The following is a 26,709-nucleotide window of genomic DNA, read 5'->3' as shown; positions in this document are numbered from 1 at the left end:
CTTCCCTAGGGCCAACAGGCATTCAGAGGAACTCTTGGTGGTAATGGGATTATTAAAGATATACCTGAGACCAGATAAATATTTGACGATTTTGCAAAGCGCTGGGGTGTCTTTGCAGTTTTCCTTTTGCTGACATATGTTTCCCCGTGGGGTCCGGACCTTGTGGCCTCCTTAGACTTTGCAAGTCGAGGACGGCTGGGGTTTCCCAGGAGTGCGCCGGAGGGGGGTGGGAGAGCTGCGCCCGAGATGGGCGGGGCGGGTTACGAGAAGGGTGTGCGCGCGTGCCTGCGTGCATGCGCGTGTGTGTGCGTGTCGGCGTGCGTGTGTGTGTCCCTGCACGTGTGTGTGTCAGGAGGGGGCGGCGCGCGCGCGCCGGGAGGGAGGGAGGGAGGGAGATGCGGGTTACAAAGCTGCCACCTAGAGGCGCCTTCCTGCAGTGTATATAACGCAGGTCCGCAGCCGGCGAGCTCAGTCCTGCAAACTGCTCGGCCCGGAGGCGGTGAGCGCAGGGAGCCGTGAGCCGGAGCCCAGCCCGGAGGTAAGGCAGCTGCTCGCGGCAGCCCTGCCGGGAGAGGAAGGGAAGCAAGGCGGGCAGGGTTTCTGCTCTTCAGCCGAGCGGTCTTTTTACCGAGGACTCTCTTTGCATCGCTGTGACTGACGGTTGCCCGGGGCGTGCAGGTCTGGTCTCCGAAAGCACGGGCTGCATGCTGCACGGGCTGCTTTTTTTTGCAACGCGCGGTGCTAACGTGGGGCTTCACCTTTGGGCTGCAGAAAGTAAAAAGGGCCGTTTTCCCTCAGGCACTGGTGGACGGCGCGCTCCGTGGGTGTGTTGGCTTTAGGAATCTGGTGTTGATTTGCTGCTGTGGGTGTTGAAGCTCGGGTAAGTGGAGAGCTTAGCAAGAATGCAGACCGTCCGCTCGGCTGGCTCCGAGTTGGCATAGGGAACAGCCTGGCACCATCGCTTAACCTCTCTCGTGCCGGGATACCAGTCGGGAAATAGAATTGGCAGGAAATCTGTAGTTCCAGAAAGACGTACACTTTATTAAGAGGCATCCTCAAGTGAAGCACTGAACTGTGGGATTCCAGAACGTGCTCCAGTTCGGTGCTTTGGGGGATTACCAGATCCTGTAAGCGGGGAAGCTGGGAGGGTGAATGTTAAATGCAGCCCGGTCTTCTGGTGTCTTGATTGCATCCTTGCTGATCTAATCTGAGTAGGTATCGTGCTCTTGGAAGGTAAGTCCAACTTCAACTAGAGAACAATAAAGACACACACAAAAGTCTAGGATTTTGTCGTTTAAATGTACCCTTCGGGTAAAACATGAGTGCTGTTCTATATTGTTAGCTTGCATAAAGATTCAAGGGGTGACTGGCAGGCAGAACTTTGGAGTGAGGTCAAGGGGTGGGTGGTTAGCCAAGACTTGTAACTTCCAGAGAGAATGAGAAGTTGTAAAAGTCAGACTGGCTGTCTCCCTCCCCTCTTTTTCTTTTCCTTCTCTCCTCCTCTTTTTTCTTTCCTCTTCTCTTCTTCCTTTCCTTTCTTTTCCTTTCTTTTCCTTTCCTTTCCTTTCCTTTTCCTTTCCTTTTTCTTTTCTTCTTTCTCCACCCCCCCCCCCCCAATTCACTTGCTCACAACAGGATCACTAGGTTTTCCAGGAGTGGCAGAGGGCCCCCCTGACATGGTTTATGGCTCTTTGAAGGGATTCGGTGAGCTGACATCCCCTGAAACTTCATTCTGCAAAGTCTCAATGTGGTAACTTTTTCTTTTCTTTTTGAACGCAGATGCTGCCTTTGTGTCCTTTTATTTATTCCAGGAAAATGTGGAGGTCGAATAGGCTTGCCTAGAAAAGAGAGGGCAGGCTGCTGGGGTCTGTGCTTAACTTTCTATAGATTTTTAAATGGATAAACTGCCTGTCCTTTCGTCAGGAGCAAGCTTCCCCAGATGCAGAGCCTTTCTCTAAAGCAAAGTTGCACATAGGCGCTCTAGCTTGGGAACAATTTGCTCTTTTTCTCCGGGTCTCTGGTCATGCACACTTGAATGTGCGGGAGCTGGATGCCACACAGCCTCCTGGGGCTGGGGGGGGTGGGGGTGGGGTGGAAGGGCGAAAGAAAATTGAGAAACGCCTGTGTTTTGCTGCCTGTCTGGTTTTTTAGAGGGGCATGCATTGCAGTCATAGTTTTAAAAAAGTTCCAGAAAGTGTGGCCAAGGCAGCATGACGGTGCTTAACTGAGTCAGGACTTTGGAGGTGAGTTTTTCCCTTATTAACAGCGAGTCCTGGGAGAGTTGAGAAGGTATTATGGTTTCTAATCAGACCCAGAACAGGCAAAGTATAGGCTTTCTGGATTGGAAAAAAAAAAAAAAAAAAAAAAAAACCCAAACAAAAAAACCTACTTCATCAGGAACAGTGGCTTTTTGTGTGATCATCGGGGCACAGGGGTTTCTGTTTTCGGGGAGGCATGTGGGAGCTGGCTGAGGTTACTCGGACCTGAGGCTGGCGGACGGACACTCTAGAAACCCTAAGAGTAAAACCGAGCTGAGGAAAAAAACCCTTCAGGACTTGAGGACTTTAGCTTTCTCTCAGTGGTTTTGCAGGGCACAAATGGAATTTGGAACTGGAAAGCACAGTGTTTGAACTTAGTTTTCCTTTTCGGAACAAGAATGGTGTCAGAACGCCTTCTCGTTGAGTTTCCTGCACGTGGGTAGAGCGTAGAAAGAAACCCAGAGGCTGGGTCACGTCCAGTGTTTCTCACGTCTGGAAAATCAGAGCCCTGGGACACACATTTTCTATTAAAGTAAAAACAAGCAAGCGGAGATAAAGAGAGAGAGAGAGAGAGAGAGAGAGAGAGAGAGAGAAGAATAGGAAAGGAACAAAAGAGGGGATTGTCTGATTTCGAACACTTGATGGATTTCTTGAAGGGTAGAGGGACTTGAGTATCTCAGTGGTGACTTTGGACAGCTGTTGGCCAGGGACAGATCAAAGGGCAGTGGGCAGCATGGGGGACCGTGTCGGCCAGACAGACAGCGTCTTCCAATTTTCTTGCTGTAACAGATACCTTTGTGGGGATCTTCCCTGAGTTTTATTAGCAGAGCCTTAAGACTGAGTCGCCTTCTCCTGGGAACCCTATTGTGTCTGGCCGAGAGCCTGGCTGACCTCCCACTGCCTCGTCCAGGTCCTGAGCTGGGTGGGAACTAAGGCTCTGGTTACACCCGGCCAACCCAGACGGCAGCCTTTGTGACGTGGGGCTCTCTGGATCTGCCCTTCTGGGCACAGCCCTGTTTCCCTGTGGGCAGCTGAGCACAATAGACCAGATGGGCTTTCTGGATGTGGGGGTTCATTTTCTCCCCCAAATGCTTAAAGGTGGATGAAGATACCCCACCCTGTGTGTTAACAGGAAGCATGGTGAGGACCCCCCCCCCCCCCCCCCCAGGAGTAGGTGGCCTAGATCTGAATCAGGGTAGGAAGCTTTCTTTCTCCTTGACTCTCTCTTTATGACCTTTGAGTTTCCTGCTGACGTAGAGCAGCCCCTTACTTGTGTAAAGTAAGTATCCGTCTGAGACTGAATGGGCAGTCAAGACAGCACTATTTTTGTTTGCCTGGCACTGGGGGACCCACCAGTCCCCAATCTGTTGTCAGCCCTCGCAGATGGCCGCGGGGAGCCTGCCAGGGCCGGAGCTTTCCTGGACTGCCCCGTTGGATGTAATGCAGCATCGGTAAAAACACCAAAACCAAGGGCCAAACAAAACCCAAACCTCAGCGCTGGGCCGTTGCCTCACGTTTTTAGAGGTAGTGCGGATTCTCCTTAGCGGACCGCGTGCCGGCTGTGCGGGAAGGTGGGGTGGGGGGGACTTTGGCAAGGAGGCCAGAGCACAGCTCCCGCTGGATGAAGTCTCTGGAAAAGTTGCGAAAGGGAAGAGAGCTGATGTTGAGCCACAAACCGAGATCAACTGGTCCCTTGGTTTTACGGAGGTTCAGCAGAGAGAGAGGCTGAACAGGGTGATAGGATCTGGACGTCGCGGGCTTGCTCTGTGAAATTCTGTCCTGGGGGGACACAGATCCCAAATTGCAGAAAGCCAATAAAAAAGGTCACCCGTAGGCAGAGGTCTCCCAAAGAGCCCCGAGGGCTGGAGGGTCCCCCTTAGGGTCCGAGCTGCTGCCTCCCAGCCCTGGCCTGGCCTGTGAAATCGTACCTGCACCACTGGGGATGTCGGGGAGCGCCTTCCTCCCGCCTGTTTGCCCCCGGCCACCAGAGCACCCGGCTGTGCGCCTTCTCGCGGCTTTGTGGCACCTCTGCCCTCAAAGCCTTTTCTGCCCCAAGCCACTCCCTTGCTCAAAACCCCTGTGGCTCCTGGTGGACTGGCCCAGCCTGACCCCCTCGCTCCCTGCACCCCTGCCCCAGACGGAGTCTTGCGCCAGCTTTCGTGTGTGGGGAGGGTGGCCTCAGCCAAATTGAGTGATGCTCTTCGTGGTGCCTCATTGGTACACGCCTTCCCTTCTCCTTGAAGGCCCCCATAAGCCACTTGAGGGGAAATCCCGCACCTCGCTGCCCATCTCAGTTACTGGCAAGTTCTTGGGGGGCGGGGCGTGGTGATTCTGGTCTGTTATGCCCCAGAGCACTGCCCCTCGCAGAGGAGGCTCCACAAAGATTTGGGGGCCTGGACAGCGTTGATGTTTGTCTCAGTTCGATGAGGGGCTCAGAATCTTCTGGACTCCCATTCCCAGGGATGGCGTCGCATCACTGGGCGTGGCGGAGCCTGCTGAACCCCGCTGACTTACTGACCGTGAGTGCGTTGAGCCCCTGCATTGTGCTGGCCGTGGTGGAAAAAGGTGAAGACGTCGTCGGGGTGCGGGACTTGGGCAGGAAGAATGTGGAGAGAAGTGAACGCAGTGACACAGAATGGAGACCTGTGGCCTGGGTGGCGGACGAGGAGGGAGAAGCGGGATGCGTTCATTGGGACAGGAGCAGCCAAGGGGTGGGTCGGGAAGAGTCTTCCTGGTCTGGGATGGGAATTTGCAAACACACAGGAGGCAGTTTTGGCGAACGCCAGCCGGTTGCCGGAACACTTGGCAGTCTCCGTCGTGGAGGGACTGACTTTCGGCCAAGGAGAGGACATGTTTACTGCAGGCTGACCGCCACCCCTTGCCTACTAACCCTGGGGACTTCTAATTCTGGCTTGACCCCCCAGCTCACCGGGTGAGCTCAGGAGTACCATTTGGATCCAGACGAATGCCTCGGGCCACTTGGCTGTAGTTCACTCATTGTTTGGGATACTTGGTTGATGACTAATAAGCCTGAGATAGGAGAGGCTCATCTCCCAGAAAAGTCCTCCGATCGACAAAGAGGAACCTTTCCACCACTAGCGAAGAGGAGTGGTGGATGAGGCCCTTTGCAGACCCCAGGCCGGTGGGGAGGCCCATACAGACACCGGGTCCTCCGCAGCCATAGGGAAATGGCAGAAGTGTGATGGTCCCTGAGTACAGGTGTGGGACAGGTGACCCCCAAGTGTCCACAGAAAGTGACCCCAGGGGAGAGGAGCGGTCAGTTAAGACTCAGTGAGTGCTGGGGACAAGGGGACGTACAGTGAAAAGTCCGGCTTTTTGTTGTCAGTGGGGTCTCCGTGGTCCAGGAGAATGGAAAGGGAGCCTTTACTGGTCTGTGGAACATTCCTGAATGTACATAATTCTCGAGGTCAAATTTTAAGTGGTACAGAAGTTTAGAGAGTCAAATCGACAATCCCCCCTCCGTCCCCTCCCCCTGTGCTGCCTGCCAAAGTTTTATACTTATCCCAGATCTTTTTTCTGTGGCCTTTGTGCACATGTATTTGCATATAAAGACACACCCACCTTTTGCTCCTGTTTTACGTAAATGAGATTATGGGACGCAAATGAGATTATGCGACGCGTAGGCACAGGCACGTCGCCTTCACTTGGGCTACCTTGTAACTTTCCGTGTTCCTAAAGGAGGGTCCCTTTCGTTTTTCTTAGAGCTATGTTATATTTCAGAAGGTGGACGCTTTGACAAACCTGTCCCTGCTGATGGACATCCACGCTGTCTCCAATTTTTTCGCTAACAAATGGTGCTTCAGTAAACATGCTTGCTCGTGCAGTTGGGGACTCCTGAATCTTTCGAGAGGAGCAACGTGTGAACCTAGGTGTTGAAGTGGGTCTCACCCTCCGGCCTCGGGGCTCTGAGTCCGCAGGGAGGCGGGCAGTGTGCAGGTTTGACTGACCCTGGGAGTTTTTCCCAAGCTCTGGCCCCACGCTGGTGGGAAAGGACTTGCTGGTTTGTGCAAAGCAGAAGGTGACTGGTCCCGGTGGGATGAGGGGTCTCCTGCAGGTCCGGGTGTCATCAGACCTCCGCTGCCTCCCAGCACAGACAGACCAGAGACTGGTTCAGAGGCCTGATGCTTAGACGGGGAGTGCAAATCCTCCGGGGTTCATGCGGAGTGCAGTCTGTCTGTCTGTGTACCGGCCGAGGTGACCTCCAGCTTTTGCTGGAGGGCAGCTGAGGAGCTGGTGTGGGACATGCTGGGCGTTAAAGTGGCCCCTGTAGTTCATCAGCAACCCCCCTCCCCGGCCCTCTCCACCCTCAGATTTTGCCGGGAGCTTTGTCATCAGGCCTTGCGGCAGACAGCATTTGACAGAAAATGCAGACTGTCTTTGTCAGATCATATTCTCTTCTGGAAACGGCCCTTGATTGTTTCCAAAGCCAAATGCACGGAAGATACCCGCATGACCAGAGGCTAAGCTGTGGTGAGGCCTTTTACTCTCCTTAGGCCCCGTTTAGATTCGTGGAAGGCTTGATTCCTAGTTGGTCTCATCTCCTTGCTGTGCTTCCCTGCTTCTCTTGACCGCTGGGGCCTCCTGCCCTGGGAGGGGGTGCCTGGGAGGCGGGTGCCCCGGAGGCGGGTGGTCAGGGCACAGGCCCCGCCTTCAGCTCCTGGGCCGAGTGGTGGTGGATGATCGGTGGTGGACGGGCCAGCTGGCTTTCTCGCTGTAGCCAGGGGCCTCAAAGCCTCTGCTGTGCCCTTCAGCCCATCAACCTTTGCTGGAAGAGCCGTACTGTGTCCCCCCAGACACAGGGAGAGGACACGTGGATTGGGTGGTGTACCCCACGAAGGCCTAGGAGGACCCGTGATCGCTACAACAGGTTTTCATTGCTCAGAGGGCAGAGGCGGAAAAACCCGGGATGGGGCCCGCACTCTCTCTCTCTGGCCACAACTCAAGCTCTGGGAACAGCGACGGTTGGCAGGAGCCCCAGAGGGTCCAAAAGAGCAGGGCGTGAGAGGCAGGTGGCTTCTCATACACTCCCGCCCTGTGTGGTATGGCTGTGCACGCTGAATAGTGCCCACCGCCTGTCCACTGGACGGCACGGGAGCCCACTGTCTCCTTGTGGTGAGCAGAGAGGTGGGGGGGCTTGGACCCAGTCACGGTGACAAAGGCTGGGGCGCATCCCTTCCTTTCTGGCCCCCGCCGACAGTCCAGATCTGGGGCTCCGGGGCGTGTCTGCTGAGGCCCTTCAGGGCTGTAGCGGTGAAGGTGGAGGAGGGAGCCCCACCCGGCTCCCGCCCTCCTCTGCCCTCCAGCAGGGGTTCTCTGCTCTGCAGGGACTCTGGGGTCAGATGAGGTCATGAAGCGAAAGCACCTTATAAACTAGGCCGTGCTGCAGAATGTGTTTCATTTTAGGGAAATGGGGGGAGAAGGGGTCACCGCCTTGGAACCAGGAAGGAAGCAAAGCTGAAATCCTTGCTTTGTTCTGTTCTGGAATCGGGGGCTTCAGGGGTCGGGGTGGAGAGGATCAGTCCCGGGCAGGTTAGTGGCCAGGTGGACGTGGCAATAGTGGCCTCAAGGCACGGTCTGGGGCTGGCTGTCCACCCTAAGGCCAACCCAGTGGGTCAGGGACCCCTGTCTCTTCTGCTGCCCCGTGTCCTGTGGGGGTCCTCGAGCTGCCTCTTAAGACAAGGTGGTCCGGAGTCTGGTCACGCGAGGAGTTTCTTTGTCTGAAACTTGGTCGTGCTGAGTCTCCCGGGATGCCGTCCTCTGCTGTGGGTCTGGTCCTGCACAAGTTGGTGGTCGCAGGGCACGGGGACCCTCCTGGTGGGGTGCTCCGAGGACCACCAGGCTTCCTGGCTGCGGGCACTTCACGGGGGGCCCAGCTTTCTCCCCTTAGCAGCAGGGACACGGGGGGACCAAGGGGCACTTTCAACCCGCAGAGGAGAAGTGCCCAGGAATCTGCTGGTGATCTCCACTAACTGAGATCCACCTGCTGTGGGTTCGAGGCTGAGGAAGTAGTCAGTCCTGGGAGGCAGTGGGATGTCTCATTGTCAGGGACTCTGTTCATTTATCTGGAAGGTAAACCTATCACCCCGCCCATCTCTGTGCACCTTTGCCTTCCCTTCCAGGCAGGGACGGGCAATTACTTAGGCGGCAAGAGTTAGTTTCAAACGTGGACCAAGAATTAAGGGAGGCTGTGACCTTTGCTAAAGGGTTGGGAGGGGGCGGGGGTGGACTTTTGCAGAGCATGTCCCCTATGTGCTAGACTCTGCACTGGGCCCTTTGGTGCCCGGGTGACTCCGCGATGGCTCTGGTGCCCTGACAGTGCAGCGGAAGACAGGTTAACTAGTCTCAAGTTAACCGCCCATGAGGGGAGCGTCAGGATTCCAACCCAAGAAGGTCTGGTCTCGGGATGGGTGCTTTTGCCGGCTGTGTGTCCTCATACCGTGAGCGTAGCCACCTGAGTACTGACCTGTGCATCCTCCAGGGAGATCACCTAGGTGACCTGGAGTCCACTGTAAATGAACTCGGCACAGAGGCTCAACTCGGGGTGGGTCATTACCCGTGACATGCGGGAAGGAAGCACAAACACCTTCCTCTGTGAGGTAGCTCTCAGCAGGTCGCCCTTGTTCCCACGGTCACACAGTGGGGCTGCCGTCCCGGGGCTGGGTCCTGGCGGGATCTCAGCACCCTCAGGTTTGCGGGGGGGCGGGGGTCACCCATAGAAGACAGCCCCTGACAGCTCTCACGGTGGGTGCATTTCGGGAGAAATCACGTCTAGGCACCGTGGTACCCGGGAGCGGGATTCCTCTATGGATGTGCAAATGGTGACGATCCCCAGGCCAGCAGGGAAGACGGTGGAGACAGGTGTCTGCCCCTCCAGAAGCGTGGCAGGTGGTGACTTTTGTGCTCCGGGTCTTGGCACAAGCCGCCCCCGAAGCAGTTGGATAAATAAAAGAAGGGAACACAGCCGGTTGGCTGCCCTTAGTTGAAAAGCGCGCGGCCCAGCCGGGGACGGGGGGTGCGGGTTTGGGGTGCACCCAGGCGCCCGAGCTGCAGGACGTTGCGTACCGAATGGTCGTCAGGACCGCGGGGCGAAGGCGGCCTGAGACCCGGGCCGACACACACGCGTGCTGCAGAAAGGTCAGAAGCACCGAGTCAGTCACACTTCTGATGCACACCGGGGAGGGAATCCCCAGCGCTCTCATTAAGACCCCAGCACAGGACCCTGGTCATGCAGCATTGCCGGGGACTGATCCGCTCTGCCATTCTTTGGGACGTGGGGAAAACGGCTCCGCTGTCCTCCGCGGGGAATGAGCGAGCCGTCAGCGTCGCCTGGGCTGTCAGACGCTTCGCTGGCCCCTGGGCCGTGTTGATTTCACCCCATGGGCGCGGCCGGGCTGCTGACGTCTTGAGAACACAGCCGTGAAAAGACAGAGACAGCGGCCACCCTTGCTGTCTTTCGCACCACGTGGGCTTAAGATTCCGGGTGGGTTTTTCTTGGCGGTGGTGCAGAGCTCCGTCACGGCGGCTGGCTTTTGTCCTTTCTTTGGGAAGCCGCCACCGAGCCCGAGCGGGATGGCCGAGCGTACGCAGCGCCGGCAAAGCGCGTGGGCTGACGCTCCGGCGTTCCCCAACGAAGCCGCTCTTCCGCTCCATCTCTCTTTGTGTGGTTTTTGCGTAGGCCGTCTGCTTCCTGCCCTGGGCACCATGGATCTGCACCTCTTCGACTACTCGGAACCAGGGAACTTCTCCGACGTCAGCTGGCCGTGCAACGGCAGCGACTGCATCGTCGTGGACACGGTGCTGTGCCCCCACGTGCCCAACAAAAGCCTTCTGTTGTACACGCTGGCCTTCATCCACATCTTCATCTTTGTGACCGGCACGGTCGCCAACTCCGTGGTGGTCTGGGTCACCATCCAGGCCAAGACCACCGGCTACGACACTCACTGCTACATCCTCAACCTGGCCATCGCCGACCTGTGGGTGGTGGTCACCATCCCCGTCTGGGTGGTCAGCCTCGTGCAGCACAACCAGTGGCCCATGGGGGAGCTCACGTGCAAGGTCGCGCACCTCATCTTCTCCATCAACCTGTTCGGCAGCATCTTCTTCCTGACGTGCATGAGCGTGGACCGCTACCTGTCCCTCACCCACTTCGCCGGCACGTCGAGCCGCAGGAAGAAGGCGGTCCGCCGCGCCGTCTGCGCCCTGGTGTGGCTGCTGGCCTTCTGCGTGTCCCTGCCCGACACCTACTACCTGAAGACCGTCACGTCGGCGTCCAACAACGAGACCTACTGCCGCTCCTTCTACCCCGAGCACAGCGTCAAGGAGTGGCTCCTCAGCATGGAGCTGGTCTCCGTCGTGCTGGGCTTCGCCGTCCCCTCCTGCGTCATCGCCGTCTTCTACTGCCTGCTGGCCCGAGCCATCTCGGCGTCCGGCGACCGGGAGAAGCAGACGGGCCGCAAGATCATCTTCTCCTACGTGGTGGTCTTCCTCGTGTGCTGGCTCCCCTACCACGTGGTGGTGCTCCTGGACATCTTCTCCATCCTCCACTACCTGCCCTTCACCTGCCAGCTGGAGAACTTCCTGTTCACGGCCCTGCACGTCACACAGTGCCTGTCCCTGGCGCACTGCTGCGTCAACCCTGTGCTCTACAGTTTCATCAACCGTAACTACAGGTACGAGCTGATGAAGGCCTTCATCTTTAAGTACTCGGCCAAAACGGGCCTCACCAAACTCATCGACGCCTCCAGAGTGTCTGAGACGGAGTACTCGGCCTTGGAGCAGAGCACCAAGTGACGTGCCCCGCGGGGTCCCGGGGACCGAAGGTGCCCGTTTTCCACGCGGCACCGGGATGCGTCGTTTCCCGAGCGCGCGGCCCCGGGGGGGCTCCGGGGCCGGGCGCCCGAGTGGCGGGAAGAGGGGAGCGCGTGCCACGGGCCGCCGTGGCGGCTGGCACACGGCCGTGTGTCCTGGCGGCGTCTCCTCACGCAGCTGTGACCGGCCTGTTGGCCCAAGCCTGCCGCGGGGATGGGCTTGCCTGCACTTGTGTAACATAGGACTTTCCGTGCTCCCCGAAGGTTTTCTATGGCGATTTGTATTTAAATCTCAAGACTTTATTTTCTCACTATCGGTGTACCTGATGAACGTATTTGAAAGTTTAAATATATTTTAAATGTCGTACGGGAGGCACAACGCCGACTTGTATTCACAGTGTGGTAGTTTGAAGACTAGTTTGACTTCCGTGTTGACTAAGGATGACATTAATCGTTAGCTGGTTTGAAAGGATATATCTATAAATATATAAGTATATAAATATACGCCAGTCTTGGCGGAAAGGCTTTATTTACGATAGTTTTGTATCTGTGTGGTGCTTTGGGGTATGGAACGACAAAACGACTCTGTCATGCAGTCTGTGATCTTATGGGTGTTGTAAAAATACGTGAAAAAGGCAAAACAAAGCACAGCTGCCCCGGGCTGCGACGCTGTGCACAAAGCGAGCGGTCTTATTCCAGAAAGTTCTCTCCGTTTGTAAGTTATTTTTTTTTTTAATAAAGTTTTTTTTTTTTCCCTAAGAAGGCATTTGAGTCTCAGTTTTAAAAGCATGTGTGACATTTAAGTGGCGTGTGTGTGTGTGGTAATAATGACACATCTGTGCTGCATGTTACGTCGGCCTGATGTGTTTAAAACAAGAACGCTACCATAAAGCAAAACCCAAGGGGTCAGCTTGGAGGCAGTGATAGAAAAGGAAAAACATTTCGTGCTTTTTTTTTTTTTTTTTTTTTAATGTCATGTGGTATGTTTGCGGGAAAGGAGATGCTGGGTCAGTGTAGCCTTCGAGGCCACATGCGTGCCGGAAGATTCTCGCCTGCTGTCAGCCCAGAATTGTCCAGAGCCTGGGACTTTGTGTGTGGCTTGGTGTGTGCCCCCAGGGCCACATGTCACATAGCCCATTGACACTTCCCTGTGAAGTTTTTTTTTTTTTTTAATTTTTTTAATGTTTATTTATTTTTGAGAGGAAGAGAGGCAGAGCGTGAGCAGGGGAGGGGCAGAGAGAGGGAGACACAGAATCGGAAGCAGGCTCCAGGCTCCGAGCTGTCAGCACAGAGCCTGATGTGGGGCATGAACTCACGGACTGTGAGATCATGACCTGAGCTGAAGTTTGATGCTTAACCGACTGAGTCACCCAGGAGCCCCTTTGAGCATCCAATTTTTAAAAAATTTTTTTTTTAATGTTAATTTATTTTTGAGAGAGAGAGAGACAGAGTGTGAGCTGGGGAGGGACAGAGAGAGGGAGACACAGAATCCGAAGCCGGCTCCAGGCTCTGAACTGTCAGCACAGAGCCCGACGTGGGGCTCAAACCCCACCAACCATGAGATCACGACCTGAGCCGAAGTCGGACGCTTAACCCACTGAACCACCCAGACTCCCCGCTTTCTGTGGTTTTAGTCCCTGCTTTCTCTTCCTGTGTACAGGGCAAACTCTTCATTTAAAAGACAAAACCAATCTGTGACCCTCTTGAGACCACGCGATGAGTGCATTGTCGGCCTGTGCGTTACCAAATAAACCCGCTTTACGGGTGGCTTGAGAGAGCACTTTCAGAATGGCCAGTTCTGCTGTGCCCTCACCAGCTCTCTATGGGGCCACAAGAACGGTGGGGACCTCAGCAGGCAGGTGCGTCTGGGCAGGACCTGAGAGGGGGACCCGGCTCCCCAAAGCTGCCCTTTCCCCTTCCAGCTGTGCTAAGGCTGATTTGCACAGAGAGCTGTTTGCCAACACAAGGAGGGACCCGGGCCACGAACCCCTGTCTCACCTGTGAGTTTGGGGACTGCTACCATAGAGGAGAGCCCCCTGGGCATGTCGGCTCACCCAGACGCTCACGGTGGACTGCCCCCAGCAGCCCCCCCGGGTCCCATAGACCCAGCCTGCCACAGGAGGGCTCCTAGTTCCTCAAAGGGCTTTATGGCTGAGAATTTTGAAACCAGGGTTATAAATCACTCTAAATATCTATGTGACACACACACATGTTCTCAGGTGCATATGTGCCTTGAGGGTTCTGATTGGGTAGCAATAACATAGATAGTGGGACCACGGCCAACTATGGGCAGAGATCCCAAGAGCAAGGACAAGGACGAGCACAATGACAGACAAGTCAGTAAATCGTGACCAGAATATGTGTTCCTGACAGTAGATTGCAACTTGCGCTGAGCTTCCTAGCAGCCTAAGCGCAGATAGAAACACGCTCGCCGAGCAGCACATTCAAGGCAGGGGCATACCTGTAGCCACAAGCTCGGCCGTGCAGTACGTGTAACATGAAAACGACTTCAACTTAATTTCTTCTGTCTCGAGTCCCCATCTCCGTCAATTCAGAGATGCTCCCCGCAAGTGCCTAATTTATCCGAAAACTTGGGTGAGCTCTGCCCGGGGGGTACATAGTGACGGAGGTGCGGGGGGGTGGGGTGGGGGGCGGTCCTGGCCGTCAGTTCCTGCCAGCATCTTCGGACGTGTCCACTGACACCTGCCAGGTTCTTACGCAGGTCTCCTGCGTCTCACCCTATTTCAGGCTCTCTTTCTGCTGTTCGGCGCCACGCTGGGTCGTGGGGTGCTCGGGTGCTCGGTGCACCGCCTCGACCCTTTTCTGTATTCTGGCCACCCTCAGCCCCACGAGAGTCACCAGCTGCTGCTCTGGCACGGAGGGCCGGTGGGAAGGCGGGCAGACTCTGAACCGACTCTCGACTTACCACGCAGCCCTTGCTGCTTTGTGGGGATTCCCCATCTCCCCACAGACCCCAGGACACGCCGCCCTCAGAGCTCGGTGGGGTTTCTGGCGTGCAAACTCCCATCTCAGGGATGCTCCAGTGGCCAGACTGTTTCCGCTCTTAGAAATCCCCTTTCTTCGCCCTGCCTGGGGCTTGAAGACTTGCCCTGATTCATCCCTGGTTATCCAGACCCCAGAGCCTGTCCTTTGATCTGTGGCTGTAACACTGTTCCCGGGAGCAGTGACGCTGGCCTGTGGCTCTGGGGTGGGGCGATGGAGGCACAGGCCAAGGGGTACAGAACTCCGTGGGGGTAGGGGGGGCTAATCAGCTAATATTAAAGAACTTCTGTCCCTGTCCCACCCACGTGGATGTCGATGTATAGTTGGGAGAAGTTGTGTGCCAGGTTTTGGGTACGGGGTTGACTGTGGGGTGAGGGGCGGGGGGTGGGGGTGGTGGAGAAGGTTTGGGGCAAAAACCCCTGACTCTCCTCAAATTTAGAGTCTGGAGAGCCTGGCGCCGAGATTTCTACCTTTTGAGGTTCATTCCTTTGGCAGCCCTTCTGATGGAAAGATCTTTGAAAATGCCAGATGGTAGTGAAGCTATGCGTTGTTTAGTGCGTGATGGCATGTGGACCCCGGGAAGGGTTACTGGGGCTCCAGCAGAGGATGGGATGTGGATGGACCCCCCCCCCCGCCCCCACTGGAGAGAGGGGAAGGCTTTTCTGGACCTCTCCCACCCTGTGACCCTGCTCCGAAGGTCAGCGTACAAACAGCGGGATAATGTCCTCTGGATAATGGACTTCAGCCTTCCCGGTAGACTCCAGACAACCTGGGATGAGACCCCACGGACGCTTGTGTTCAGCTCTCTTCCTGGGTAACAAGACATTTAAAATCACCAGGCTCGCTGTTTCTGGAGGTCTCCCCAGAAGGCCGCGGCTCGAGGACGTGGTCTGTTTCTTTGCTGGGCTTCTCCACCCTGGGTCCAGGCGACTCCCCATCCATGCTAAGCCCCGTATCTCAGGACCCGGGGACACACGAGGAGCTGTGGATGTGTGCCGCACGGGGTCGAGCGCATTGGCTGATGAGAGCAGGTAGGTCCCCAAAGTCCCCTCCCGGAGGTTTGGACTCTGCTCCTAAACCCCAGGGATGTCTCTGGTGGATGTGTGCCTCTACGGTTTCGTTCCTCCCAGGGGGATGGTTTCCGGGGAGCGGGAGGGTCACATGCTTGGAAAACCGTGCCGGTGTTACAAAGCACTTCTTCTCCTAGTCCCGGAATATCCTGGACGGTGCACGTCTATGCAGTCGCAAATTTGGACACTGGCAGCGTTTGATAAGGAACGACAGTAGTTTGGGTCAGGCATGAAAGGAAAGGAGCTCACTTATTGTAGGCAGTTTGTATTTGCAGCGATGTTTCCAGTTGATCGGGATTCGCCCCATCGTAAGCTGGGGAAGACCCGTGTATCAGACCTCCGTGACCGTCACACTTCTCAAGCTCGTTTGGTGTCCACGAGTGGGCTTCTGTTCACCTGTGCATGGCCGTATGTCACGGTACACGTGACCTCCGTCCAGAGTCCCCGGGACCCTGCTTTCCAAGGACTGAGACAAAAGACCACGCACAGCTCTTGCCAAAGGAGGGGATGGCTATCGGATCGGTATGTGAAGAGTGATGGGCAATTTTGACATTTTTCTTCTTCTTCTTTTTTTTTTTTTTCAAAAGCTTCGTTTTTTGCTGGCCTTTCATATGCTTATTCGCTCAGACCTTTCCATGCGGGATTCAGAACAGCTGCCAGTCACGTCATTCCTCCCGACGCTCTGGGGGAAGAGCGGTGATCATCAGCCGTTTGTCACAATATGATGTTCAGAAGCAACAGAATGGAAAAATCTGAATTTCCATAGTTATTTCCGGAACTAAACTGATTAAAAGCATTTCCTAGGTAGGTCGGAATCTTCCCTTTAACAAGTTTTCGAAGGAAAAGCAAAGAGGGAGTCATTGTGGCAATGGCATTACATCTGCTTGGGTGACTCAGAATGTATGTTGGCAGGGCAACGTGTCGTGGGGCGAGCCGCAAACACGTCGTGTCGGTGGCCGCGGTACGTCTGAAAGACCCCAGGGCTTTGCTCTGCCATGCCGGATTTGCAAAGTGTTTGAAGCTAATCTTTTCATCCCCCCCCCCCTTTTTTTTTTTGCAGAGTTGTAATCAATGGGAAGAGTGCATTAAAGCTTTCCCCACCGCTGCATTTCTCAGGGTCGTTGTTGAAAGTGCGGATTGTGTTTTATGCGGGACCGTAATGAGAATTTGAATTCCGTGTGGCGCCTGAAGGGTAAATGAAAAGTCGTCAGTTGCCCAGCTGTGCCACCGATGGGTGTCTTTCTCTGCAATTTATTCCACGCTTGTTTCCGTTAATGTATTCATCCAGCCGTGCACTGGTTCATTCAGTCGCCGGTTCGGCCGAGCTTTGCTGAGTGCCCACTGTGTGCCGGGCACTGTGCTGGGCTTTAAAAATGTCAGAGATGGCCAGGGCTTTGTTTCTTCTTTTCATCGCCTCCCAGCCTGGAAGGGGAGATCGATGGACAATGGAGACATAGGGAAATGGTTACGAGGCTGCGTGGTGAGAAGGATCCCGGTTGGCTTTTCTGGAAATATGCAGAGCCGATGGGAGGGAGTGATCCCTTAGAGAAGGCATCGGGGAAGGCTTACAAAGAAGGAATCCTCCTCTCCCAGCCTGAGGATGGCCAGGCTCCAGGAGGCAGGTCCAGGGCACATGGTGTGGGACAGAGAGTCTTCAGGATGCTGTCACTGTTAAAAGTAAACGTGTTCAGGAAAAGTGAAGGCATCTGAGAGGTGGCCACGAGTTCATGAATACCGACAGCATTCGTCACGGTGTGATAGGAACGTTTTTCTAAATTGGGAATGGAAGGTCTTTATGGCCATCTCCACCCTGAGGACAGGAAATGAGGCTTTAGGACAAGAAAGTCGGGGGAGTGGCCGGAGAGGCTTCGTCCTCCGGCTTCTCTGGGTTTGTGGGGTGCTCCAGCTCTGTGTGTGTGTGTGCACACGACCTTCTCTTTGTGCACAAGGCGGGGCGGGGGGAGCAAGCTCTTGGCATCTCTCCTTATAAGGACACCAATCCCATCAGACCAGGGCTCCACCTTCAGGACCTCATTTAACCTGAATTACGTCCTTAGACTTCCCACCTTCAAACACAGTGTGATTACACCGGACAGGGGGCTCAGAGCTTCAGTATCTGAATTTTCGTGGAGGGGCACAAATAATTATTCGGGCCGTAACGGACAGGGTGTAATGAATGAAACACCATGCTTGTTGAGCACTTACGGTGTGCCCGGCCCCTCATGGGCGTTCTCAAAATTCAGCTGCAGAAATGGAAAGGCACCTCCGTGGGCCCCCAGGCCCTGTCCCAGGTAGGCGGGGCCGGCCTGCAGGTGTGTGTGCACCCCCTTTCTGGAGAGAGGGAACCGGGGTCTGGGAGCTGCAGGGGCGTGTGCGGGCTCCGCCCACCTGCCCTCCAGCAATGGATCTGGGATCTGAATACAGTTCAGCACACCGCAGCCCTGCACACGTCCCCCCTTAGGGCTGCCGTAACAGAGCATCACACACTGGGGACATTAGGACCCTAGAAATTGACTGTCCCACACTTCTGGAGGCCGGGAGTCTGAAATCAAGTTGTTGACAGGGCTCATTCCTCCTGAAGGATCTGAGGACAATCAGTTCCTGCCCTTCTGGTTTCTGGGGACTCCAGGCTTTCATTGGCTTGGGGCTGCATGGCTCCAGTCTTGGCCTCGGGCTTCATAGGGCTTTCTTCTGCGACTCTGGGTCTCCTCCTGTTCTTACGAGGACCCCTGTCATTGGATTTAGGACCCTTAATGATATCTGCAAAGACCCTTCTCAGATAACACGTGCTGGGTGGACGTGTTATTTAGGGGACACTTGTCCGCCACCTGCAGGGATGTTCCTGCACGAACGGGGTGGGCAGACAGGTGTGCACAGGGTCAGCCCGGCTCGTCGTTCCCCACCCAGCCCTGCACGCACAAGGCTTGCATCGACCGGGCTCCAGCCAAGCCTTTCTCCTCCTGTTTTCCTGTTTGCAGGTTTTGGATTCTATCTTTCACATCGGGGTTTTTCTCAAACAGCTACAGGTCTTTGGCGATCTACTCACGGTTCACAGTGACATCTTTTCCCAGATCCTTCTATCTGTCTGGGAGGTGCGACCCTGATTTGTGGCATTCTGGAAGGGGAGAGAGAGAAGAGGATAGGGCCCCCCAGTCACGTGACTTTTGCTTAATTGCCCCAAATTCAGCCTTTACCTTTCACCACCGGCTGCTACGCCTGAGGCCCCAGGGCCCAGACTCTGATGGAGTTTCTCCGCGGGATGCGTCTAGTTTCTTCTTTGGATAGGGAAGGGTGGTCTCCCGATTGTGAAGTAGGGGTCGGGTTTGAGGGTCTAAGATGATCACAGTGTTTTCAGATTCATCCACTGCCGTCTTGGTAAACGGTCAGCAGCTGGCTCCCTGGAGGAAAGAAAAGACGTCCCGATTTCTAGAACCTGTTGACTCTGGTAGGGTCAGTATTCCCACCGTGGCTGGTTCCAAGCTCGCCGGGTTGATGCCCCTGGATGCAGAGTCGAGGAGAGAGCCTCCGTGGCACACGTCCTTACGTGGCACCTCCAGCAGGTAGACACAGTCACGTGGGTCACCTCAAGAGCACAGGGAGCGGCAAAATGGAACAGAAGACTCAGGAAGTGATGCGTTCTGAGTCCTCGTTACCTCCGTTTTTCATACAGTGCGTTTAACTGAAGTTCCTATAATTTAGGTTTGATCACGGCTGTGTTGGATAACCGACGCAGGGAAGTTCTGGAACGTGACAGTCGGCCCTTGCGAACCGGTATAAGCTGACTGGCACACAGCGCCCCCTGAGTCACGTCCTGCCCTCTCCCTGGCACCTGGTAGCTCAAATTTCTTGTGGCTCCTGGTAGCTCAAATTCCTAAGGCTTTCTGGGGTTCGTGGCTCCAATAAATTTGTTTCTTACTGGTCTGTCTCTCTCTTCTGATTTCATTACGGGTTTGGGAAGATAGAAAGTGAAAGACAGTACGCACGCACATGCATGTATCGATGTTTTATTTTAACTCTCTCTACTGCCTTTGTAGGGAGGGTTTGGCGAGCTACGCCGGTGAGCGCTTGCTGTGGTTTATGACCCTTGATATTAAACTTTTCGCCGTTCAGGTTTCCTCTCCTGATGGGGCCTTGACCGATCCGGAGTGCTGGGGGGCAGGGCAGTCTAGGTGCCTGCTGTGTTCCACCGGGGAGGTCAGCCGAGTGTCTTCTGGGTTTGCCCCCCCCCCCCCGCCGCCCCCCACCCCGTCGGCAGCCACACAGCCATCAGTCACTCTCCCACGAGGGCCATCATCTCGGTTTCATCCCTTCCTAGGGATTCCTTTCTTTGTCAGTTGGCCCCTTACCTTGTCTCTGGCCAACCAAGTCGTCCTTCATACGAGCACCCAGGACAGTGGGCATCTTCTCCTCTTCCTCTGCTTCGGTCAGCATCTCTGCAGTGGTCCTGGTTTTCACCGGTGGTGCCTGGCCTCAGAGCTTCTCCTGCTCCACCAGGGTCCCGTGGGCCCTAGGGGCGGTGTCCCCTCCCTCATGGTGACCGCTGGGTTGCCTCATTGTCCTCGAACGGCTTTGCAGTGCTGTCAGCACCTTTTACCAAGGTCCACGCGCTCAATTTTCTCCCTTAGTGACTGGCGTGATCTCCTTGTTCTTGGCTGAACTCTGCGAGACTGAGTGAGTGAGTCCTCTCCTCCAACCTGACCAAGTCTCCTGCCAAGGGCAGGGCGGGTGTGGGAGCACCCCCGCCTCCTTTGCCCTCCGTATTTTTCTTGTATGTTTTCTTTTTAATACTTTATTTCTCATGCTGCCCATGCAGAATCCTGCGACCCCAAACGCCTCCTTGTCAGTTAGCACTCAGGGGTTAACATCTGCTCAGTGGGGACCAGAGGCAGTGGTGCTAACAGAAGGGGCCCAGCCATCTGGGGCCGCTGCCTAGCACGCGTGCTGGGGGAGGAAGGACGCCCCAGCTGCCGGAGCAGGGTGAGTGATTCACGAAGGGAGAATCCCACCAGGCAGGCCCCCAGTGGCCAGTGAGTAATTAGGTGTGGCCACCGGTGGCCTGCCTCCAGGCTGACCTAATCAGTTCATCAACTCTGGATCTCTAGGCTCCGCGGGCCCTGCCTGGTCGTCGCCCTGTTTCGTAACCAGCCCTGAGCATTCAGGCTCCCTGCTCACAGGTTACAGGTTCTGCCATCTCAGATGTGAGACTGTGGGCTTCAGCAGCTCTGTTTTATGGGGAAGAAAGAGACACAGCGAGTGCAGGTGTCCTGGTTGAGGCCAGGGATTGTCGGGATTGGTTTTGGGGCTAACGGATCGATCTGGGTTCCGCGCCGAGCAGCACGGGCTCCGAGGACGCACATACGAGCACTGAGGATGATGTCTGGAGGGGATGCCTGCTCCTTCGTGTCCCTGCGGCATTTCCCCAGGGGTGCCCAGCCCTGCCGGAGTCCCGGGGCGTTCCCTGAGAACGAGGTTTCTGTGGGCAGACAGGTTGAGGACACGCTGCCTTTGCACCTGGGCAAATCCGAGGCTCGAGAAGTCCCGGCGTGAAGAAATCTCTGTGGCTTTGTCGGTCGTGGAGCTCATTCCTTGTAGAACTTGGACTTCTGGCCTGCAGTGCTGATGTGGAACGTGGCAATGTTTCCAAGCCCGGCTGCAAGGATGCTCCCGGGGAAGGATTTGAAACAAAAGTGGTTCCCGGGGTCCACCCGTGGGTGTTTTGCTTTAGGAGCTGCAGGGTGAACCCCGCAATTCACACTCTTTAAAAGTTTCCAGGTGGTTCTGATCATCAGTGACCTCGCAGGCCCACGGAAGCCTTTTAGTGGCCACGCAGAGCCCAGCGGCTGAGTTTTTCCTCTGTTTTGATTGAAGGCTGAGCATCCCTGGGACGAACGGGGGAGAGGAGTCAGTGTGGTACAAATTCGTCCTCAGACTCATCGTGTGGGTGAGTCTTGGAAAATGTCGTCTCGGGACAGATCTATGTGGAGCAGTCGTGCCTTTCGAGGGCTGGGAAAGATGGCCCTGGGGGATTCCCTTTACCCCAGGGGCTTGCCCTGATGTAGGGTGCCAGGAAAATGTCTCCCCCAGAGGCACTGCCCTGCTAAATGAGCAGCTCTCCCTTTGGGAAGCAGCAGGAGGAGACGATCTCCTCCATGAATGTTGATTCATCCTCGGCTTGTATGGCATCCAGGAAAATGCGTAACGCACATTTCCACCCATCCCGGGAAATGTGTTATGTGTTCAACATGACATGGAAGCATCACGTCATGGGGACATCTGAGTAGTGTGTGGACCCATTTGAAACTACTTTAAGAAGAGCCCAAGGCCATGGGTTAGAACTGATCCGCGAAGTACCTCTTTTTTTTTTTTAATGTTTGATTTATTTAAAAAAAAATTTTTTTTTTAACATTTATTCATTTTTGAAAGGCAGAGAGAGACACAGCACGAATGGGGGAGGGGCAGAGAGAGAGGGAGACACAGAATCCGAAGCAGGCTCCAGGCTCCGAGCTGTCAGCACAGAGCCCGACGCGGGGCTTGAACTCACAGACTGTGAGATCATGACCTGAGCCGAAGTCGGACACTCAACCGACTGAGCCACCCAGGCGCCCTGTTTGATTTATTTTTGAGAGACAGAGAGACAGAGTGTGAGCGGGAGAGGAGCAGAGACAGAGGGAGACGCAGAATCTGAAGGAGACTCCAGGCTCTGAGCTGTCAGCACAGAGCCAGATGCGGGGCTTGAACCCATGAACCGTGAGATCATCATCTGAGCCAAAGTCGGATGCTCAACTGACCGAGCTACCCAGGCGCCCTCCCCCCCCCCTTTTTTTAAGCTTATTCATTTTGAAAGAGATGAGTGGAGAGGGGTAGAGCGAGAGGGAGAGAGAGAATCCCAAGCAGGCTCTGCACTGTCAGCGTGGAGCCCAACGTGGGGCTCAAACTCAGGAACTGTGAGATCATGACCTGAGCTGAAATCAAGAGTCGGACACTGAGCCACCCAGGCGCCCCCACCCAGGCGCCCCCAACCCGGCGCCCCCTCTTAGTAGCGGGAAGGCAGTTAGCCGTGCCAACCCCTCTGCGTGGGGGAGCGTGAGCGCCAGGCCCGGCCGCCAAATCAAATATCGATGGATGCGGCCTGCAAAAATCGGGGCTGTCCGACGCTCATGGAATGGAGCTCCCGTGAGCGGTGATTTCAGTAGAACCAGAAGGCCCTGGGACAAGCACCTTGCACTGGGGGGACCCCGCGGTGAGCGGGAGCCAGGCTGGGAGGGGCTCCGTGCCCCCCTGACGAGCCTCATGTGGCGAAGCGTGGCTGCACCAAAGAGTCTGAAAATCAGTTGAATAAGTTATGTTTAGTAAGTGGCCGTATCTCATTCTCAGATTAAGTTTCAGCGTTGCTTAAAGCATCAAGCTCGTGCCCAGCTCACCAAGCACTGCCTTGCACAAAAACTCAGGAGTATACTAATACTTCACAGGTGTGTATTTTTTTTTTTACCTCCTGCCCCCCGCTATCAAGGCACCTCGGGGGTTTGAGGGAGCAGACAACCCAGAAAAAGGTGTGGATGGCAACTCAGAGGTCGGAGGCGAAACCCATAGCATGTGAAAGAATTGTCAAAGACTCGAACTTTGCTCTAGTAGGTCTGATCTGGGTTTTACTCCCCACTCACCACCGTGTGACTTGGGGAAAGTTACCTAACTTGTCAGAGCTTCAGTGTCTGTGACTACAATACAGGGATCCTGGAGGTATTTTCTTCGTGGGCTTGTTTCGAGGGTTAAATCAGAGAAAGCGTATGAACTGCATGCACCGTGCCTGATAACTGGATGCCCTTCGGGCACGTGCAACCAGCACAAGTTATTTGTCCCTCGTGCTTCCCTTGGGCTTTGACCTGCCTGCCTTTGCTTCCTGTCTCCCCGACGAGACGCGAGGGCCCTGGACCGGGAAATCGTCTCTGCTCGCTGGGCCTGGCTCGGTGCTGCCTGCTCAGTGCACAGCTGTGGAACAGACACGTGACCAAATGGGGGAACAACGCTGTGAGCTTTGCCCTCCATTGTATTGCTTGTAGTGGGGAGGTGATAGATGTGCTGAGGGGCGCCTGGGTGGCTCGGTCTTGATCTCGGCTCAGGTCACGATCTCACGGTTCATGGGATCGAGCCCCACGTCCGACTCTGTGCTGGCAGTGTGGAGTCGGCTTGGGATTCTCTCTCTCCCTCTCTCTCTCTGCTCCTCCCCTGCTCGAGCTTTCTCTCTCTCCCTCTCTCTTTCTCAGAATAAATAAGTAAACTTAAAAAAAACCCAGAGGCAGTGAAAGCAGGAACATGATGGGTTTAAACAGATTAACGGATGGTCTCCCGCACGCTGGCCCGTGGCTACATTCAGAAGGGACAGCAGATAGGGCATCGGAGTCCACAGGTGCTCGTTTTAGCAGGAGGTGCCCTTAGACTTGGTCTTCCCACAGTGTCAAATGGTTTCCTGCTCAGAGACCTGAAACCTAAGATACTGAGCTGTAACTGGATTTCCTTTCCCTGTGCAACAGCACGAGAAGTTTCTTCATGTGTTTTGACTTACACAGTAGTACAAAGCCCACACAACTAAAAACACACACACACACACACACACACACACACACACACACACAACATAAACAAAAAAGCTACCGTGTTCTTAGCGTACAAAAGCAGGGGTTCCCGGCAGTTCTGCTCAAGCTTCGGGTGTTTGGGTGGCTCTGGCAGTGAGTGCCACGGGAGCGGCCACCGCAGGCGGTGGGGTGGGCACAGTCTGAGGTCTGAGCTCTTAGCAGCAGGTGAAGGGTGCAAACTCCAGTCTAGGTGTTCAGCGCGGGGCTGAGCCTCTCACTCGGTGCCAACCTGGGCCTTGGCGGGGGGTGTCCTTATCACCCCTGTTTCACGCACAAAGGTGCTGGTACAAGGAGGGTAAATGGAGGAAGCCTGAATCTGAACCTAAGACTGACCCGGCTCCGAGCCCCCCGCCCCCAACCCCCCGCCGCCAGGCTGCACCCAGAAGAAGGACTGAGTCCCAGCAGACTGTATCAGGGACCCAGGGGCATTCCGAGACCATCAGCCCAGCGGTCCAGAGCAAGCCCCGGCCCTGCCAGAGACCCCAACCCAGTTGACAAAAGAATTTCATTTTTCCTGCCTTCTCTCTGAGCGATGGATTCGAGCATAAGTCCTTGATGCTTTGTGTCCAAGGGCGGATCCCCTGATGACATCCAGGTTTAGTTTACAGAATTGGCCGAAGTCAGTAGTTATCCTAAGGCCGAACCAGACTGCAGTTCAGGAGTAGTATTTGAAAATAGTAAATTGGGCCTTTGGGGTTCCCCTCGAAAGGAAGGAAAGATGAAGTAGGTTTAAAACTAAAGCAAAGGACATCAGTTTCTACTTCGAGGCTCACTTTCCCTTCCTTTCTTTTTGATTGTTAGACTTGGTCTTCTAGGGTTACTCTAAGGTTGCCAAAACTGATGATGCATCCTTCTTCCGGACAGTGTGTAAAAATAATATCGATCGCCGTACGGGTGGGAAGCTTATTCTTAGAAGCTGGATCGCTGCCATAAAGGTAGGGGCGGCGAGGAAGGCAGAAACCCCAAACCGCGTGGCGTATTTTTGGCGTAAAAAGCCTGAAAGGTCTGAAACTTGATATTGTTTTTTAGGGGAGGCCAATCAGCGGCCGTGCTACTTTGTGAAGATCCTTCATTGAGAGGAGGCCAAGCTTTCTGCCACATCTTTGATCCTAAAGCAGGGCTTTGCGTCAACAGTTCAACAGAGAGTCATTTCTCTAATGAGCTATTCACTTCTGTGCAGTGCCTTCTTTTGGTTACTTGATCTAGAAAACATCCATACATTTGAATGGTCAGCAAACAGAAGGTTTCCGTGTTTCTCTGTGGTTAGCTGCTTCTCATTCGGTTATATTCCAAGAGACGGCCTTGCTGGGGAGGCGGCTTCGGTACCCTTGTAGCTCTGGGGTCTCACACGATGCCTGGCAACATAGCGGGTCTCGGGGAGGCTCCATTGACTTAATAGGCAGTTGCGTGACTGCTCCTTCTGGCAACTCTTCCTTCAATTAGGGCACATGCAGAATGAGTGGACCCATTTGGATTTTAATGCAAGCTCCAAGAAGTTGGCCAATATTGAGAAGATAATGATCGCTGGGAGTCAGGTCTGGCTTTGGGCCAGATGAAGCGTGCTTCATGGCACTTTGGGTCGCGTCTCTCCAAATGTCCCTGGCTTTAGGGCGGGCCAAATGACCCCCGGGGCCCAGTCCTCACTGGATTCCTCCAGCTCGAGTCTTCGAAGCCAGGAACTCAACGAGTCAGACTTGCATTTCGGATTTCCTGGGATGGACCACCAAGCTCACAGCTGGGCTCTGGAAGCAAGCATCACCCAAAGCTGGCGTCCTCTGCCCGCCAAGCATTTGTTGCTTTCTCTCCGGCATGTTCTGGTTCAGAGACGGCATCCATCAGAATTTGGGAATCAGACACACGTAGGTTTAAATTCTCCCTCTGGACAAGGGACACAGTCCTTCTGAGCCTTGACTCTGTCCTCTAGAGTATGGGCTCCGCACTGGTATCCATTCACAGTGTGTGGTGAGAATAATAGAGAGCGTTCTGTGACTGCCCCTACCCCTCGTGCTCGTCCGTCAGCGCTGGTTTCTCTTCCCGTCCCCTCTCTGCCTCTTCTTCCATTCTTGCTGCAATGTTGAACGTGATCGTGAGGGGATAGCTAAGAGAGTGTGTGAGCGAGCCTGTGACAGGCAGGCTTGGACCATGCTGGGGACACCTGTGCCTGCAGGCGGGCCTCGGAGGCTATCGTGTGATCCATCCATTAGCTGGATTCCCCCATCAGCAAACTTGCTGATTGACCGCAGTCTTCTTGGTCCTCTCGAAGAATAATTCTTTTCATACCATCACTCTCTTTATATAGATTTACTAGAGGTTATTTGTTCTAACATTTCAAATGTCAAGTTCTTTTCCATTTTAATAGCCCTTAGTGATTAGTTTCTGAAACCCCACCCTGTGGTTATGTGCATGATACTTGAGGAATTCACATATTTCCCAAATTTGCTAACCATGGGGGAAAACAAAAAACAAATTCTTGATCCCACCTAGGATGACTCAATTCATGTAAACCCCGGTCTTAGCCAGGGCCTGAGTAAGTGATGGTCAGCAGACAGCACTCCCTGAGGTCAGCTAGTTCGGTTTGTGGAACACCACCAGCGAGGCAAAGGGATGGGGCCCCAGCTTGCCCGATAGGCCCTCGAGGGCTTCCTGGAGGAGGCAGAATTCCTCGAGGGCCCTTAATCAGAATCTACCGCACATGCTCTTTCGAGGCAGCTGTCCACACTGTGAGTCCTCGGGCACTCAGCACATCCAATGCTCCGTCTCGATGCAATCTCGGGGGTGGCAGAGAAGGGACAGCAAAGATCGGGCACCTGTGTCCACCTGTGAGCACGTGACACAGAAGAGAACGGGTCTGGGTTTCGTTTCACTTCCACGTTCTCCAGCGTCTGCTATATTTTTTTGCCCTGAAGGGCGTGGGGAGGAG

At 54.9% G+C, this 26,709-nt stretch overlaps 1 protein-coding gene across 4 annotated transcripts; it reads left to right on the top strand.

The window, feature by feature from the left end:
* Positions 1-428: 428 nt before the first annotated feature.
* Positions 429-11,818, top strand: ACKR3 (atypical chemokine receptor 3). 4 transcript variants are annotated; one of them, XM_058700219.1, is made up of 3 exons: positions 429-538; positions 799-880; positions 9,955-11,818. In XM_058700219.1, exon 3 carries the CDS (start codon positions 9,981-9,983, stop codon positions 11,067-11,069), a length of 1,089 nt encoding a protein of 362 aa, XP_058556202.1. In that variant the 5' UTR covers positions 429-538; positions 799-880; positions 9,955-9,980; the 3' UTR covers positions 11,070-11,818. The 4 variants fall into 4 exon arrangements, with proteins under 4 accessions (XP_058556202.1, XP_058556211.1, XP_058556221.1 ...); XM_058700228.1 differs by lacking the exon at positions 799-880 and having other exon boundaries at positions 432-538; XM_058700238.1 differs by lacking the exons at positions 429-538; positions 799-880 and adding an exon at positions 1,668-1,750.
* Positions 11,819-26,709: the final 14,891 nt, after the last annotated feature.

Source organism: Neofelis nebulosa, chromosome 2 (assembly GCF_028018385.1).
Source record: "Neofelis nebulosa isolate mNeoNeb1 chromosome 2, mNeoNeb1.pri, whole genome shotgun sequence".
In the NCBI taxonomy this organism is placed as follows: domain Eukaryota; kingdom Metazoa; phylum Chordata; class Mammalia; order Carnivora; family Felidae; genus Neofelis; species Neofelis nebulosa.
This window is presented reverse-complemented; position numbering and strand designations above follow the sequence as displayed.

Coding starts and splice junctions, on each gene's coding strand:
- ACKR3 (XM_058700213.1), top strand. CDS start 6,644: ATGCAGACTGTCTTTGTCAGATCATATTCTCTTCTGGAAACGGCCCTT. Junction 6,750..9,954: donor TGACCAGAGGCTAAGCTGTG/GTGAGGCCTTTT, acceptor GTTTTTGCGTAG/GCCGTCTGCTTCCTGCCCTG.